Below are 19035 nucleotides of genomic sequence, written 5' to 3' on the forward strand. Positions count from 1 at the left end.
TCTATAGTGTGCAAGAGAATTCTTTCTGCTAAATCATGTCCTTTGGAGAATAAGCCCCCCATAAAGATCAGAAGATGGCTTTTGAAAAGGACAGCTCTGCTTTCTCTTAGCTACAAAAGCAGAAGGTTGCTCAGGTCACTCACCAGGTGCAACGTACCTGTGAGGAGCTCACGATCCTCCTCTTATCTTTGCACCAGTCCATGCAGAGAACTTTGTTCCCATGGCCTTTGAGGGTCCTTCTGGTCTTCATGACAAACTGGCCCAGGGCCTCCACCCGCTCTGCCACCTGGTGCACTGGAATGACAATGCCAAATCAATCTTGAGCCCCGAGCTAACTCAGCGATGACACTGGCTTTTCGAGGGTGAGGATGCTGTGCATCATCTGTGTCACAGCTTGATTGTCCTATTCTACACATTACATAATGCCTTTGCAATACTCCCTTCTAAGGTCAGTAGTGGGTACAGATAATACAGTCATGCTCTCTTTGTGTTTAAGGTTTTCCAAAGCACTTCAAATAGGTGCATATTGAGGGATTAACAAGACGCCATATTTGTAGAGCACTCTATAGAATCCTCCCACTTAAGGGAGAGGTGGGCAGGCAGGCAGTGGAGACTGCTATCCCTATTTAACAGGCAAGGAGGTGGAGGCTCACAGAGACTCTTTGAATCATACAAGTTCATAGGACTCACTGGTAAATGGGGACTTCTGGTCATTTAATTATCACTTTATACTCACAAGGAAAGTTGACCGTATAAAAATTGTCCCATTAGGGCCATCCTATGCACCTTGCTGCCTGACAGAGGCACCATGTCTAACTGATCTTCGTGTCTAGCACAGGCTTGGCACATGGTAGGTGCTGCAGCAAGAATGAAGGGGAGGACCACCAAGCAAGCTGTCAGCAGAAGGCGCACCTGTGAATTTACTGCAAATCTTAGAGTCCTCAGAGAGAACAATGTGATAGCCTAAAAGTCTGAACACATCCTCTCCCTATGATACCACCTACACCAGGGACGAAGCTCCCAAGGTCAGCTTCCCACGGCCTTGGACCACATCCTGACACCCAGGGAGAGCTTTCTAGGGCTTAGAGAGAGGCTATGACTGATGAGTCTAAGAGAGAGACAAGTTCACAGGGGCAAAGAATCACAGGGGCCAGCAAGCCCAGGCCCTTCATCACACAGGTGAGGAAACTGAGATCTTCAGGGAGCATGGGTTCTCCTGCCATGGGCAGCAGTCGAGGGTACCCCTTCCTTTTGGGTCAGTGAGAAGTCAGTCTCCTACCCCTACCTTCTCCTCTTAACCCTCTTGGTAGGCCTTTCTGCAGATAAGTGGGGAGGGAAGGGTAATCTACCGGTAGACAGCCTAGGAGGGGCATAGTTCCTTACAGACAGAGCAAGGAGTGATGAGAGGCAGGGAGGTTGACCTGTTCCCCCTGGGAGTGTGGGAGGTTGTTGGGAAAGGGCAGGGAGCAACCTGCCAATGGAAACCAGTGACAGGGCAGAGATGTGGTTTGGGCTGAATGACAATAGCACCCTCTGGCAAAACCATCTTCCCTTGCCTCTCCCTAAACACCACAGTGTGCAAACAGCTATCTTCAATAATATTTAATGATCACAATCAGAAAATTATTGCTGAAATAATACTACTGTCTAAGCTAAAGCCTTATTGAGATGCTGCCTATTGTCCCAGCAACATGCTTTATCGAAAAGGAAAATCCAAGATCGAGTGTTACATTCATGAATGCTTCTCAGCCCCCAATTATTTCACTCCCTAATTTGTTTTTTCCTGATGCTTATTTAGGATTAGGTTTGGCTAAGGCATAGGTGGTAGGGATGTGGAGTTCCTGGGGACACATGCTGCCATCAGCCACTGCTATGGGCGGTAACCTTCATCATTTGTTTAAGGTAGCACCTGCCAGGTTTCTTTTTCTTTTTTCTATCTTTCACTATCTTTGTAGTGAACAAGTGTCTTGTGGGGATGTACTCTGAGACTGTATAAATACCATGTTATTCCTCAGACTCTGATATCCTTATTGTGAAACTCATTAATTTCTCCTGCCTACCCTAGTTATTGGGCTGCTGATTAGAAAGTGGTGACTTTTCTAAGTCTACCATCCCTTCTGCATTTATTAGTTGGTTTTCCAATCTGAGGAGGTGCTTTTCCTCCTCTCGAATTTATTTATTCATTTATTTATATTAGCATGAATTCTTACTGTATTCAATAGGTTATAATCTATTACTAGCGATATTTACTTTGATGCTGAAACTGTTCTCCTTGCCCCCTGGGAACCTCTTCTGCAGGCCTGTGACTTCCTGACATGCCCCACCATCCTTGGTGCACTTCCCACTGAGTTCCTGTTATTCTTTCCCTGTCCTGGAATCAGTCATTTCTCCAAGAAGTCTTGGTTCCTCTTACTTGCCCCACTTTTGTGTGATGAAAGAAAAGAGGTGTGCAAAAAAGTCTTTGTGAGAACTCAAAACTGGAAAAACACTTGCTACACTCTGAAGTGCTCCATTATGCCATTGCTCCTGCTGAAACACTGAATTACTGCCACCAACAGCATGGCAGTCTTATTGATACACTGTTCACAAAAACACTTGAATGAAGTTTAAAAACAGACTGAATTTTCTGAATTCTTACAAGCCTTTTACATAAGCCTGTATCATCAGTTCAGCATTGTGAGCATATTCTATTTTAATATTTTACTGATATTATACTGATATTACTGCTGCTTCTCTCAAATTCAGCATTAGGACAGCCATAGCTTTTTAACATCCCCCTTAAAAAAAGAGATGACTCATCAACTAAAATAGAGCCCTCCTTACATAACATGAATTTGAACATATCCCAACTATTAATTACTTTTTCTCACTGCATTTTCCCTTCCCACATAGAGATTCACTCCCAACCCACTCCATCCTGTTTCTGTCTGCCAAGTTTTGCAACCACTGAATTCAAGATTTTCTTAAAAGTTAAATATCAGAAAGTAAAAGGAGATCTGGAAAAGAGCTAAATATGTTTTGTGTTCTCTTTGGGGGAGCTCAGTCTGGGGTACATGTGGTTTCTTTTTTGCCTTCTGATGAACCATCCTTCCAGGATATAAGTTTTAAAATGAATTTTTTTAAAGAAATGATGACCACAACCATCTGGTTTCTGCAAGAATGGCAACCTGGTGGAAAATTCCACTAGAAGCTAAACTTCAGGAAGACAGGGGTGCTGTCTTATTGGAGGCCCCCTCGAGGCATAACCGGAGCAGGTAGTTCCGAATTCTGACCATGGGTTTAGGCTGCTGGGGTCAAAGCCAGGCTCTGTCACATGTCAGCTGTGCAACCTTGAGTATCACCTTCCTTGTCCCACCTTGCTTCTCTCCTGGGGTTGCCGGAATGACTACTCAAGCCTGGCCAAGGGAACACGGGGTAATTAGCTGTGATCTTCTCTAGCTCGGGTACCCTGGAATACTTTTTTTTTTTCCCTGATAAAATAGGTTTATTTAAAACTTAATTCTCACCTTGAGTATGCAAAATACAAATTCACAAAAAATGTTCATTTTACTTTGTAGTTTGCAAACATGCAAAACTGAAGTATGCTTAAATTTATATTACATATCTATTAAGGCAAGGAACTATAGAGAAAAAAAAACACATTTGTTCTGCTTAAGGCATACTTGGGAATAGATCATTGTATAAATTGTTGCACATCTGAAAGAACAGTGCATAACAGACCATCTGCGTAAAAGAAAGAAACCTGGCGTATTCCCAGTAATACTTAATTGACATATTCATAGTGCTTAGTATTTACTACTCTTCAATCAACTGCAGCAATTCTAAGCAGCAGTTTTTGGTGGAGCAACCAAACTTGTAAGCCCCTTTCCCTGCTTTTTCTATACCTCTCTTACACTAGCTCTTAGCTCTCATTGCTACATCAGTTGCCAAGCAGCTCCTCCAGTTATCAGGGCAACTCAGGAGCACTGGGGGAGACACACAGTGGTTTCAGGCCCACTTCCTGATCTGCACAGGAACTCAACACACAGTCCTTTATTTGGGGTGGGTGCTGGGGATTGAACTCAGGGGCACTTGACCACCAAGCCATATCCCTAGCTCATTTTGTATTTTATTTAGAGACAGTGTCTCACTGTGTCACTTAGTGCTTCACTACTGCTGAGGCTGGCTTTGAACTAGTGATCCTCCTGTCTCAGCCTTCCAAACCACTGGGATTACAGGTGTCCACCACCATGCCTGGCACATGTAGCCTTGCTAAAAGTTCCTTCTAAATGTTGGCCTTTTTCTGCCCCTTGAGAACTTGGACTTGACCTTTACTACACACAAATCTTAATGCCGTATACAGACAGCTCAAGCTCTCTCCTGGATGATCCTGGTTCAACATGTGCAAGGCTGCAGGATTGCCAGATGTGTGAGACTCTGTCTAGGTTCTTCCTGGAGTTCAGAGTCAGGGGAAGAGATGGAGCCATAAGATAACTTCAACCTAACATGTGACTTGCTGAACTAGACGTGTGGACACAGGGAGTATGTGCCCCAAAGGGTGGGTGTTGCACTGAGCTTTCTGGGGTGATATTTGAGATCAGAAAAAAGGACAATAATATGATTCACAGGTAAGAGGGACTAGGTGGGCACTCTAAGCTGAGGAAATGGCAAAAGCTAAGGCCCAAAGGCATTATATTAGTTAGGTTTTTTTGTGGCTGTCACCCAAATATCTGACAAGATCAGAGGAAAAGCTTTTGTTGGACTCCTGATTTTGGAGGGTCAGGTCAGCCGACTCCATTGTTTTGGGCCTGAGGTGAGACAGAAAGTGTGGCAGAAGGGCAGCAGTAGGGGAAAGCTGCTCAGCTCATGGCAGAGTCAGGAAGCAGAGAGGGGAAAGCAAAGGGGCCACGGGGCAGATGAGCCCTTCCAGGGCACACCCTCAGTGACCCACCTTGCCTCACTTGCCTACAGTTACCACCCAGTTAGTCCATTCAAACTAAGATGGACCGATGAGGTTATAGCTCTCATCATCTAACAAATTCACCTCTGAATATCCCTATATTAACACAGGAGCTTTTGGGGGGCACCTCATATCTAAACCATAACGGTCAATATGAGATAAGCAAACGTTTTTAGGGCAGTACAAGCAACTTAATCACAATAGAAGACTAAGGGTGAGGAATGGGTACAGGCAAGTAATGGCTTTGTATACCCACAACAGAGCTCCCCTAGGAACAGCGGCCTGTTGGGGAGCTGTCATCAGGGGCGTGACATGGTCAGATCTGCCTTTTCATGACTTTCTCTGGAGCAGTCTGGAAGAGTGTTGATGGAAACCACACTGGAGGAGGAATCCAGTTAGGAGACTCCTTTCCTTGGCAGATCCCTCTCACTGCTCTTCTCTATGGTCCCTCCAAGATGTGCCTGAAACAGCCTTGAAGCTACTCCAATAGGGGCTGCTCCCTGGCCCCATACTCTCCTTCCCATGTCCCTGAAGTGGGTGCTGTCATTCTCCAAATTATGAGGGTGATAGAGTTTATCCAGATGCGGCCTGGGAGACAGCTTATAATTGTGGCAAAGACTAACTTTTCGCCAAGACATAGCTTCCTCTCAATTTTCAGAGGATAGTTTTTCGTTTATTTTATAATCTATGCAATGTGATCCTAAAGCAAATGTACAGCATGCAGATCCACCACAAGAATTCAAACGATGTAAATTTACAAAGTGAAAATATGCGACAGGGTCCTTCTGATCATTCCACAAGGCCACCAACAAAAGGACCAGGGCAGGAAGAAACTCCAAAATGTCCCTGAAAATGAACGTTCTGAAACTGAATGCTCATTGTAAACAGAGAAGATAAGTTCAAACACAAGTGAGATGTCTTAGATGCGAAGACAGAACTATTAAAAAAGATACTGAATTGTTTTCAAAGGTTTGTACTAATACAGTCTTTTAATAGCTACCATTTAGTAGAACAAGAATCAAGGAGGAAAATTATCCAAAACTAATTTTTGAAAATTCATTCAGTCTGGTTTTGCCCCTAGGTAGGATGGGATGGGATAAACTCACACCCCTCAAACATTAGTTTGGAGGGAAAACATTTACAATCACAGTACCTTTCTTGTTTGTGTCAAATTTTTTTTTATGGTATGTCTTTATTTTATTTATTTTTATGCAATGCTAAGGATCAAACACAGTGGCCTCCCATGTGCTAGGCAAGCACTCTGCCACTGAGCTATAGACCCAGCCCTCCGTCAGAGATTTTTGAATTGCTTTAAAACCACACATTATCCACAAAGAAATTCTACCCCCAGTTCCCCGATTAAAAGACAGAAAAGTTAGACTGTAGTGCAATCTTAAAGACAGTCCAATATAATATTATATGACAACATTAAAAGGAAACATAAATGATATAGGGAGCTATTCAATCTATTAGGTTAATGTAAAAACTAGGCTTGAATTCTACATCCAGTACAGTCCCAAGTGTGCTATAAATATATACACAAACATAAAAATAAGCTATGAACTATATCAAAAAATTGAAAGGCACTATTCTACATGGTGGAGTTATGAAAGATTTGTTTTCTTATGTATTTCTAAATTTTCCACAGTATTAGTTTATTATAACACTTGCATTAGCTGGCACATGTGTAATTATGAATGTAGAGCAAAAGGCAGGGGAGAGGAAGTGCAAGGCAGAGGGCTCTTGTTCCCAGCCTGAGGCCAAGCAGCAGGAGGAGGGGGATGGAATTCTAGAAGCCTCTGTAAGTAGAGCATGGTTACTTAGGACACAGAAAAGTAAATGAACATATTTGCTTCAGACTAATCTAGAAGTATGGTTTTTCCTAGATTTCCCCCCTAAACCATGATATCAGAATATCCAAGGCTGCAGCTATAAAGCATTGGAGAATAAAACTTTTCAGGTCAGGTGCAGTGGTGCATGCCTGTACTCCCAGCAGTTTGGGAGGCTTAGATAGGAGGATGGCAAGTTCAAGAGATGTGGCTCAGTGGTTATGGACCTCTGGGTACAACCCTGGTACTCCACCTCCCAAAAAAAGAAAAAAAAATTTTCACAAAATTATATCTAGAAGAGACATAAAAGTCTGTAGCCTCTGATGATGAATTCTGAGATTCACCTAAATTTAATCTGTATTTGTACTCAGAGAAATTAAATTAGCTTCAGTTCCTTTGTTACTTAACAAAGGAAGCTGCTGCAAGAAGCTGGGAACCTGGATGAAGCTCCCACAGTCCAGGAGGCTGTCATGTATATTGGATGAAATGAACACTGTGTCCTTCCTGCTCTGTCTGCTGTCTGTCTTCCAGATCATTCTTCAGCCTAATTTCAAATTAAAGAGTCTTTAAAGTTGAACTCTCTCCCACCTCTTTCTTCCTTGATCATATTTCCCATTTCAGGATTTTTTTCCTATTTATTAAAAAAGGAATAATGTGCTGATGGGTATAAAATGAAAAGTGTCTCCATTAGTGCATATTAATGCGGCTTTTTTAAGCTAAGGAAATCAGGTTACATATACTGTTTGGCACTTTTTTTTTTTACTTACTAAAAAATGAACTTCTTTTCATACATCCATACATGGATTTACTTTTCATTCTTTTAAATGCAAATCTCAGCTGTCTAAAAGTCAAGTACAGTGAAGGGAAGAACTACACCCAGAGCCTGTACCTTGGCTTTCCTTCCTGTTCTGCTCTAAAATCACTGCAGCTCTCTGCTCTCTCATCTGGAAGGATGGGTTTGCTAGGAGAAGAAAATTCTTTTTTTTTTTTTTTTAAGAGAGAGTGAGAGAAGAGAGGGAGAAAGAGAGAGAATTTTAATATTTATTTTTTAGTTTTCGGCGGACACAACATCTTTGTTTGTATGTGGTGCTGAGGATCGAACCCGGGCCGCACACATGCCAGGCGAGCGTGCTACCGCTTGAGCCACATCCCCAGCCCATGGAGAAGAAAATTCTGTGCTGGAAACGGAGGATGAAGCAGGAGACCCTTCTGGATTCCAATCCCTAGAACCTGAGATTATGCTACCTAAATGGCAAAAGGGACTTTGCAGATGTGATTAAATTAAGGATCTTGAGATGGGAAGATTATCTGGGATTATCCAGGTGAGCCCAATTAACCACAAGGATCCTTTTAAGAGGGAGACAGCAGGGTCCAAGTTAGAGAAGGGGATGTGACATCCGAAGTCGTGATCAGAATAATGTGGTCAATGAGTCAAAGAATGCAGGTGGCCTCTAGAAGTGGGGAATGGCAAGGAATAGAGACCCCTCTAAAGGCTCCAGAATGACCTACTGACTGATTTTAGATCTCTGACATCCAGAACTGTTAAGAGAATAAATTAATGTTGCTTTAAGACACTAAATTTGTGGAAATCTGTACAGCAGCAAGAGGAGACTAATATAAGCTATAGCCATGATTGTAAATACCTTAGAATCAATCAAGGAAGCACTCACCCATAGCAGAAGGTAAGTAGCAGGTGACAAGGGAAACATCTAGGGAGAAGCAGGAAGCTCTGGAGGAGTGTGGGGAGAAGTAGAGTCCCCTGGAGAACAGGGCCTGGGCTCTGAGTTTGAGGTAGGCTGAATTCTCATCAGATGATTCACATTAGCTATTTCTGTGTTTCATGATGGTCAAGGGCCTGACTTGGGGATGAAGGTCCAAAAGAATGGACTAAAGGGACTGAGGGTTAAAGGGATGGGAGTTGAAGAACCGAGGGTTTGGAGTCAGGAAACCTGAATTTTCCCCTCCAAATTCATGAGCTCCAATTTTGTTGCACTAACTTTTCAGGCAAGGATCTGAGATAACAGCAGGGTGACTAACCATTCTGGTTTGCACAGGACTGAAGGGCATTTTAAAACCCAGTCCTAGACAAACTGGGATGAGTTGGTCATCTTAGAGCTTATGGTGTAAAGAAGTCTCAGAATAGGGAAGGGGTTACAGTGCAAAAGTGCAAAATGCAAAAATGTACAGGCATCCAACACATACTGCTCTGGGGAATAAACCATGACCCTCTGGTGTATAGCCATATACCCTAACAATACTACAAATCTTATGTGTCTGGTTTCATGTTCTCAATTTGCTGCAAACTCCTTAGACTTCACAATGGGACATATCTGTTTGGGCCATCATGAAGCAGGCAGGTAACCTCAACGGGGTCTGTGTGTGTCAGAAACAGATCTATCAACTAAGAAGCTGCCTGCCACATACTGGTTGCTCTGGGAGATACAGGAAAGTACCCGATGCCTGTCTCTGCTTTGGAGAGTAAGCCAGATTCAGCTTCTGCTCCTCCCCAGCTTGATAGACTCTTCTCCCCCAACCCTAGGCTCTTGGCCATTTGTTTAATGGAGAGAGAGCCTAGTGAAGGCAGCCTAATTCACAAATTGAATCCTGGCCATCCTCTTACTAGTAGCATGATCCCGAGCAAGTGTTTTGGCTTTGCCAAGCCTGTGTATTCACCCTCCCAGATGGGGGATACTAGGTTTCCCTTCATACAGGGAAAAATGAGAGCACAGCTGTTTGATTTTAGCAGGGGCACCAGCACTATGTTTCCAAACTGCAGATTACCCCACCTTTCTTCCCCTTTCCCACCCTGAGTGCTGAGGTATGAATGTGCTTCTTGCAGAAGGAAGCAGGATTCTGGGGTAGAGTGTGGTGAGAACAGCTAAAGGGCAGGCTTTGGGATCACCTGGGGCTTTAACTTCCAGTAGGAACTGGGGAGCGGTGAATAATGGGGCTTTCCACAGTATCTGATAGGTTGCTGCAGAGAATCCTGTACCCTAGGCATTGACATCTCATGCTCTCCCTCAAGCTGTCTTATTCTCCCACAAAACACAGCAGGTAGAGTTATCCCATTCAAATTAGATCAGGCCTCTCTCCAAACCCCGCAATGGCTTCTCAACTCACTCAAGGCAATAAAGCACTAGTCCCCACCCAACCCCACAAACCTCCCTGCCAGAAACCCCACTCTTCCTACTCTGCCCTTTGTGCACTCCCTCTGGATGCTCTGGTCTCCTGGTTCTTCCTCAGACACATCAAATACTCTCTCCTGAGCTTCGCAATAGTGTTTCTTTTGCTTGAAATGCTCTCCCCTACCAGCCATAGTACTCATGCTTCTCTTACTTCAGGAGGGATTTTGGAGGCCCTTCTCCAGGAGGCCTGCCGATGCCATCTTCTCTGAAGCTTTCTTCTGCTCCCTCATACCTCATTCCCCACTTCCCCACTTTCCTCCTTTTCTCTCTAACCCATATCATCAAGCCTATCACTGGTTTTACCTGACTCCCACTTGAGAATGGAGGTTCCACGAAGGAATTCATTCGCTGCAGTATCCCCAAGGGCTGACAACAGGGCCTGACTTCATGGGCTGTCAAAATGTGTTGAGTTGGTAGAGTGCTTGCCTTGCATGCACAAGGCCCTGGGTTCAATCCCCAGCACCACACACACACACACACACACAGTGTTGAGTGAATGGGAGACTTGGGCATGTGTAAATGTCAACAGAAGAGGTCAGGGGAGATGGAACCATAGACAGGCTGTGTTAACTGAAGACCAGAGATGATGAGAACCTAAGCCTGGGGGACGTAGGGAACTGGTCCAAGCCAGGAGGGGACAGATGTGAAGGAAAGTTTGTAAGTGTGAACTGAGAGGTGGTGGTGGTGTGGAGGGGTCAACTTACTGGCTTCTATTTTCTGTGGAGGAGGAAGTGAGAATACAGAGATGGGGGAGAGAGGAGTCAGAGTCCTGCACAGAGGTGCAGAAAGCCTAAAACTGTCATGGTGGGGAGTTGACCAGGGAAACTGCTGAGCAGCTCTGAGAGCCCAGGCGACTTAGTGACTAGAATAATAATGGTATCCATGTGCTTCCTGGTGCTTTTCTCCAGCAGCATCAGTGTTCAGGAGCAGGAAATGAAAGATTCATCCAGAGCTGAGGTTTTACCAGGCAGCTCTGATGAAGAAACAGGAGGATCAGAGTCAAGGTTACTTGGCAAGATTGTTGCCGAAATGCTGGACCAATGCATCCATCCTGGATTTATAGGGAAGAGAAGAAAGGACAAGACTGGGAGACTGGAAGAGAGAAGAGGTGGGGTCCTAAAAGATCTCTCCTGGGAGAAACTGTAAAGAGCAGGTTGCAGCAATTAAGAGTTCTGGGAGGAAGAACAGTTCTGAGTACTGACAAGATCCCAGGTGCATATGGTGGAGTGAGGGTCTTATGTCATAAGGGCTCCCCTTGTGAGGCTTAGGATCAAAAGCAAGACACAAGACACAGTCTTAAGAAATGCCTAAGTTAGGCTGGGGTTGTGGCTCAGCGGTAGAGCACTCGCCTTGCATGTGGGTTCGATCCTCAGCACCACATAAAAATAAATAAGTGAAATAAAGGTATTGTGTCCAACTACAACTAAAAAATAATAAATATTTGAAAAAAGAAAAAAATGCCTAAGTTCTTAAGAAACAAGGGAGCCTGGCTGGAGATCAGGAGATGACGTGTGAGAGAGGAGAAGAGATCAGTGGGTGACAAGAACCTTAAAGGAAAAAGGTTTTATAAGGTAATGCAAGAAAAGTGGTTTAGAAGCTGCACGGAATAAGGGAGAACACATATTGGAACAGACCCTTCCACTGTGGATAGAGAACCCAAAATTTGGGCCCATCCCTGGATGGTACCCTGCTCTTGGCAGGCCAGCAGCAGCGTCCACTTTTGGAATGAAAATCCACCCTCTGGGGTTCCCTGTTGAAAAGAAACATCTCATAGTTCTGGCCAAGGAATAGGTGAATAATGGAGGGAAAGAGAAAGTGGAAACTGGTGCCCACATTTCCTTTCTTCTTGTCTTGGATACAGAAATGATGTGTGGAGCTGAGGCAATCATATTATAGTCATGGGGCAAAAGTCAGTGCTGTAAGTGTGGAGAAGAAAGACAGAGAGGCCTGGGTCCCTGATGGAATACTGAGAAGCTGAACCTCTTTGTAATATAAGAAAAATGATTCCCAAATTACTTAACTACATTATTGTGGGTCAATGTTTAATTATAGTTAGACACATTTCTAAACTATATAGGGACTTAGTGAATCTTTTACTTACAGAGGCCCGGAGGAAAGCGTTACTCAGCAAGGGGAGCTGCTGTCTCCTAAGCCAAATGGTAGGAGGTAAGACCAATGTCCCAAGCCTGGCCCTTAGCCCAAGTTCTGCCAAGGAGGAGCTATCTGACCAAGAAAAGGAAAAGCTGATCTGGCCAAGTCATTGAACCTGGCTCTGTAAGTCAAGTGCTCCCTCAAAAAGATCAGAACTGGCTCTGAATCATCGTGGTGGTCAGTAATGTAAGTTTATTTAACACTGCTATTGCCCTTTTATGCCAGTCTCTGCATCTGTGCGAAAGCTACTTAAACTGCCTTCAACAAACTAATGGTTGGATCTGGTTAGTTTCTGTGGCTTCCCTGCAGGGGGGACAGTAGAAAAGTGAGGTATGAAATGGGTGTCTCCATCCTTGCAAATGCAAAACTAAAAAGGACACAACAGTGATGGAGAAGCCAGATAAAGATTTAAAAATCAAAGCAGTTTTATCCCTAGGCCGCGCCCACACGGGCTCTCAGCGCTTGTCACCATTGGCATCCTCTCACCCCCGCCCGGGAGGGGCGGTCTGCATCTTCCAGGCAGGTGATGACCAGAACCGGTGCCAGATCCTCTGCCGGCCAGGGACGGGGACTCTGCAAGGTGCCCTGACCATCCAAGGCCCACTCCCCGCGCCAGCGCGCCTGGGCCCGGCCTCCACCTGCGCCGCGCGGGCCTGGCTGCCCGTCCGGTCCCCCCCGGCCCCCTCCCGGCCGCAGCCCCCGCCCCGGCCCGCACTCACGCTCCACGTCGTGCAGCTTGGCCCGCTCCTCCTCCAGCTTGCCCTTGAGGCTCTCGGCCTCGCTTTTCAGCGACGCCAGCGTCTCGTTCTCCTGCAGCCCGTCGGTTGCCATCTTTGCGCGCGGACACGGCCGGGAGGGAAGCGCCGAGCGGGGATGCGGTGAGCGGCGGAGAGGCCGGGCGGGCGAGCGGGCGGGCGGGCGCGGAGCCGCGGCGGGCGCAGCTCCAGCCGCCGTGACCCCCGAGCGCCGCCCCGAGGCCCCGCCCTCCGGCGATGACGCGGGCAGCCGCGGGCCGGCTGCGGCGCAGACCCCCTCCCTCCGCCCGCCTCGCCCGCGCCCCTCCGCAACCCCGCGCTTGTGCCCCGCGGGTGCCGCGTTAGCGCTGCTGCGGCCACAGCACCCGGGAGAAGCGAGCGAGGGTCGTGCCCATCTTAGTGGGGGGGAAACTGAGGCTCAGAGATGGAACGTGACTTGCGGGTGACCTACGCGGGGTGAAAGGTCACTTTGGGGTTCAACTCAGGACTCCCAGCTCCTGAGGGGGGCCCTGGTGAAGTCCCAGAAATACCGTCCTTTCCCTCCACCACTTCCAGGGACTTGATCTGGTGGCTCCTGCTTGCAGAGAGGACAAAAAAGGAGAGGGCAAGGAGGCCTGGCCCACGCCTCTGATACCCGCTCTGACACTGGCTAGTTCTGCAGCTTCCACCCCAACAAATCTCTTTTGTTGACCCAAATATACAAAAACATAACTAGTTCTGGCTGCTGAGAAGCTCAGTGGTCTCTGAGACATTAGGAGGCCACCCTTAGTTTTGCTTTTCCTTTCTTCATTGGGCAATCTGGCTCCTGTCCTGGGGGCCGCGGAAGGGGTGGTGTGGGTCAGAGGGCCTCTGTGCACAGGCTCAGCCACGGGGCTTCTAAGCTCCCGTTCAGCCATTTGGCAAGGGTGACTTTTGAGAACTCTTCCTCACCCCTAGAATGAAGGGTTGCTACATTTTTCTTAAGAACTCGAATTAGTGTCTTAGGGACAACACATCACCCTCTCTCTCCCAGCACACTTGGCTGTCTTAAGGGCTTTAATGAATAACTCGATTGATGCTCCCAAGAATCACCCTGAATGGGCACTATTATCTCCATTTTACAGATGTGGAAACTGAGGCACAGAAAAGCCCAGTCATCACTTAGGGGTCCCACTGCCAGAAAAAGGGAAAGGCAGGATTTGGACCCAGCTAGTCTGGCCCCATCAACAAGCCTTTGGACTTGGGTGTGGACCATCCAGCCCAAGCCTCCTTTCTTCCCCTTCTCTGAGGCATTCTTAGGTGAAGAATGGGAAGGAAAATCAAGGTTATAAATCCTGGAAGGACAAATGGGGTGTGAAAACTCTTAGCAGACTTCTCCATACATAGCAGATGATCATTAACTGCCAATTCCCTTCTCCCTGCCAATCAATATAGGTTTATTCATCATTTATCCTCAGCATTTAGCATAATACTGGCATATGGTTGGTGCTCAGTTAATGCTAGTTTATCGAGTGGTATATAAAACAATATATAAAATATAAATGTATATATATATATATATATATATAAATTATGTTATTAAAATAAGTACATAAATTATGTAAATAGAGAAATGTTTTTATACTACTAAAGTACATATTTAAAATAAAAATAAAATGTGAAGGCAAAATATTACATCTGTTTTTGATCTGAAGTGCCATAAGATTAAAGGCTGGCTCAGGCTCTGTCTACATTGGACTTCCTGGGAGCAAGTGTTGGCTCTGAGATGTGGACTGGAGCCATCTACTTCTCAGTCTCAGGCTCCTCTTCTGTAATGGGGTAGCACCTTCTTCAGACAATGTAGAGAATTCAGAGCAACGTGTGGCACACACGTTAATATTGTTGAAGCTGTTTGATACATTTGAGCAATCCACAGGAAGTAACTTAAATGGGACAATAGATTATGGGGTGCACTTCCCACAGGGCTATCTCAGGAGGCCCTAGCAAGGAAGCATCGTTTCCTAGTATCCTTAGACTGGTGCTTCTGGACCCACTCTGGGTTGGGTGCAGCCCAGGGTCTCCCTGCCTGTGGAGACTGTGGTGGGTGGCACTTGACACTGGTGTTCTCTGTAAAATAAACCCCAAATAACCTCCAGTCTGGGGAATCTACCATCTGGAGATGAAGTCATGATTGCAAAATGCCTTCCTGAACTTTGGTGTTAGCTCCCTTTTAGGAGTGGGGAACCTGGAGATCAGAAAAGTTGCGGTCAGCTACATTTCAGCTGCGGCTGAGTTAGAGTCACCCCTGTTCATGAAAAGGCTCCTTTGAGGGGCTGTGTCTACATGATCTAGAATGTCTGGATGAAAAGCCAACTGTCAGTCACTGGATGTCTCCTCAGCCATAGGAATATTTGGGAACCCCCAAGTGCTTGTGGTGGACATGGCTGGTGCTTGACCCCTGGAAGAGTCCTGGCAAGGCCTCTGAGCTGGGAAGAAACTCCCATGCAACAGAGGACCCAAGGTTTGGGATTCTGGGCTCCTCTGCCCACAGAGGAAGTTGTTTAAAACCAGAAGACTTAATCAACAGAAGGAGGGTAGCCCCCCACCCCCACCCCAAGCAGGTTTGTTTTAAGAACTGAATGCCTGCAGTTTTACAATTTGCAGAGCCAAGTTTAGAAAAAAAATGTACTACAGGTAGAGTCCCATTACATGGAGCCCCAAGAGACATCAGAATTACCAAGTTGTACCAAGATCTTTTTATGTTTACTTGCCATTTGCTTTTTGGGAGTGATTTTTTTCCCCATATTTTTTATTGGTGCATTATAGTTGTACATGATGGTGGGATCCATTGTTACGTATTTGTACATGCACACAACAGCAGTTTAGCCTTTGGCCAATATCATTTCCTGTATCCCCCTCCGCTTTCTCTACTAATCTTTGGAAGTGAATTCTGAAATATTTATTTATTTATTTTTTAGTTGTAGTTGGACACAACACCTTTGTTTTATTTATTTATTTATTTTTTAATGTAGTGCTGAGAATTGAACCCAGGGCCTCGCATGTGCTAGGTAAGCGCTTTACCACTGAGCCACAACCCCAACCCGTCTCCCCTGGAAATAAATTCTCTTTTCAACTGCCTATCTCTTTTCAACTGGGTAGAAGCCAGGCACCTGCATGCCTGCAATCCCAGCAGTTTAGGAGATTGAGACAGGAGAATCACGAGTTCAAAGCCAGCCTCAGCAATGGTGAGGTGTTAAGCAACATTGTGAGACCCTGTCTCTAAATAAAATACAAAATAGGGCTAGAGATGGGCTCAACACAGTGAGACCCTGTCTCTAAATAAAATACAAAATAGGGCTGGGGATGGGGCTGGTGGTCCAGGCCCCTGAGTTCAATTCCTGGTCAAAAAAAATTCTTCTATTCTATTCTATTTCCTTTGCCCTCTGTGCCACCCTCCCCTCTCACATGCACACATTTAAAAAAAAAAAAATTGTTGATATTGTGGGAATTTCCAGTTGGGGTTTTCTGGAAGAGTGCTTTACCACTTTTCACCAGGTGAGGGCTCTGCTTAGCCACACTATTTAGCACAGCTTTGCAAATCCTCTGAGATATGACTAATGCCTAGAATTTTAGCCATGCTGTTGGACATGTTTACTGCAAGATCTGAAACCTGTGCATAACCACCTCTGGTGAGGACACGATTTTTATGTACTTGGAAAAAAAATTCTAGGATTTGTGTTTCAGTTCATAACCCTTCCCAAAATCTTAGCCAAGAAGCCCTTTTGGAAGTTAATTTTGCTCACTACTGAGGCCCCAAAATGTTCAGACAAGCTGTACATACAGCTGGGACAGGGTCCTTGATAAGATGGTCCCAGGCTATTTATTTTCCAGTGTCTTTTAGCTTGGTGGCTTCTTTCACAGACTGGTGAAGACTAAAGAAAAAAGCATTAGGCCTGAGAAATAACAGCTCACATATTCATTAAATGTTTTTTGTGCTGGGGCTGTTGAAACACCCTACTAAATGAATTCACTGGAGCCTCACAGACCCCCCCCCCTGATGCAGATGCTAATAATGTTCTTATTTTCCACATGGGAAAATGGGTTCAGGAGAGTAGTAAGAACTGGTGGCACCTCCACCTAGAACACAAGCAGGACTTGCACCCTACAGTCAAACACCAAAGTCAACACCCTGTGCCACACTGCCTCACAAGCCTGGGCATGTGTTCTGTAAACTGATTCTATGGCAACTAATTTTTCAGAGAACTGTCATTAAATATTGTTCCAAGACAGGTAACTCACAGTTAAAAAAAAATAGTAGCACTTACAAGTTCTACACATATTGAGCAGTAGCTGAGTTGTTGTGATTTCTTGAAAACTGTTCTCAGAGCTCTTTGTCTGAGACATTTGTCACAGGAGCCAAATACGTTAACTAAGAAGGTCTGATCACACATCTTTCACCCAAGGTGTTTCTGAAAGGAAATAAGAAAGGGCAGGTATGAGAGAAAATCAGTGCTTTTAGATTTGTAGCACCTCTGCTTCCTTCTATGGTGGTAGCTGCTTAGACCTGTACATGTGGGATAAATCACAGCAGTTAATTTGTAACCTTTGATTTATTGCAATACACTGGGTCAACACTTGAGAAAGCACCAGAGGGTAGTGTTCTTTTTAAGTCAACATGTCTAACTGGTTGTTTTGGTGACTTGCGGAACCCTCCCAGTGGATCTTTGTAGCACAATATCAGTTCTGTGGGGTTTCAGGATGGAAAACATTGTTGTAGTGAATATTAAATCTAAAATTTTAAAAACCATTCTTCCTCTCTGGGTGAACTTTTGGAGTAAAGACAAGAATCAGGAAATGGTGGAGTCTGATCCCAACCAAAAATATGAGGCTGAGTTAGTGTGGAGTTGGTTCCCTGCAAAGCAGGCTTCCCATTTATTAACAGGAAGTCAAACACTCAGGTTCTTACCTGCAATCAAAAGTCAAGATGGGCCCAGGCCACCCAAGGGAGGGCATCCTTGGGGAAATAACACCATCTAGTGGTTGAAGATACAGGTTCTGGCTGCCCAGATCCCAGCCCTCTGGTCAGGTGAGTTCCTTGACCTCCTAAAGCTTTTGTTTGCTAGTCTACCAAATGGAAATCTCAAAATCATTCCTCATAGGATTTTTAGGTCAATTTTAAGATGCAATGCTTAAAGCACTGTCTCAAGGTCAGAAATATAGGGGGTGCACCTGTGAGTGGTAGCAACAGTAACAGCAACAGCTTTGTGGGGGAAAAAATGCAGAGAAAAGAGCAAAAAGAACCTATGGCAAGACCTAATGAAGGCCCAGACCAAAGCAAGGCAGTGGGGTGGCCTTGGACCATGCTTAGGAAGGAGCAGGAGAGGGGGCTTGGAGTGAGAGAGGGAAGAAGAGAGGAGATATCTACAATATGGCCTAGGTTTCTTTTGGGAATTCTGAAGGACTGTGATGTAAGGTTGGAAATAGGACAAGGCAGTTAAGAAGGGGAGTTTAGTAGGTGATCCAAAGAGGGTTAAGATTCAAAGAAATGACTCCTCGAACAGAGATATCTGGGGGCTTTGATCTGAGACTTTCCACGCAGCCAAACTTGAAAGGGATGTTTTTGTGGGGGAGGTGACAATGGGTACACTTCTGAGGGGAAAGTCTGTCATGTAGAGGTCACCATGGGGCTAGAGAAGGAATGGGAGCTCATGAGTTGGGGGAACTTCTGTAGCAAAGGGGCAGGGAGGGGCGCAGCACTTGAACACTCTAGGTGACAGAGGAGTAGAGGGCAGTCCTTTTGAGAGCAAAGTTACAAGGCAATCAGTTACTGACTGCCACAGAGCACTTGGCCCTAGCCTCTCACAACTGCCCCAGGAGGAGGGAGGCAGGACATCTGTGTCACAGCTAAGGAAATGTGGAGGGACTACACAATGAGGTCAGTGATGGAGCCTGAGCCTGGATGTAGTTTCACTGCGGAGCCAGTGTGATCAAGTTGTTTTGTTTTGTCGTGAAAGGAGAGTTTGCCCACCCTGGGGCTCAGTAAACATGTCTCCCACTCCCCTACCCTGCAAAGGTGGCTGGTTTTAATGTCAGGCTGAAGACACCCAGTAATAGCATTAGAACAGGCTTTAAGCAGGAGAGCAACATCATTCCAGTGGATTATTCCAGCATTTGTGCTTGCAGAAGTAGGTCAGAGTGAAATGGACAGCAGGGCAGCC

The 19035-nt window shown here is 45.5% G+C and overlaps 1 protein-coding gene across 1 annotated transcript in view; it reads right to left on the reverse strand.

The window, feature by feature from the left end:
* Positions 1 to 12994, reverse strand: part of Gnb5 (G protein subunit beta 5) — a 40437-nt gene extending 27443 nt beyond the window's left edge. Inside the window, exons 1-2 of the mRNA XM_026391782.2 lie at positions 12824 to 12994; positions 158 to 294 (exon numbers count right to left, since the gene is read on the reverse strand). Of these exons, the coding sequence (XP_026247567.1) occupies positions 158 to 294; positions 12824 to 12935 (249 nt within the window). The 5' untranslated portion in view covers positions 12936 to 12994. The remainder of the gene's footprint in view (positions 1 to 157; positions 295 to 12823) is intronic.
* Positions 12995 to 19035: the final 6041 nt, after the last annotated feature.

Source organism: Urocitellus parryii, chromosome 6, assembly GCF_045843805.1.
Source record: "Urocitellus parryii isolate mUroPar1 chromosome 6, mUroPar1.hap1, whole genome shotgun sequence".
Lineage (NCBI taxonomy): Eukaryota > Metazoa > Chordata > Mammalia > Rodentia > Sciuridae > Urocitellus > Urocitellus parryii.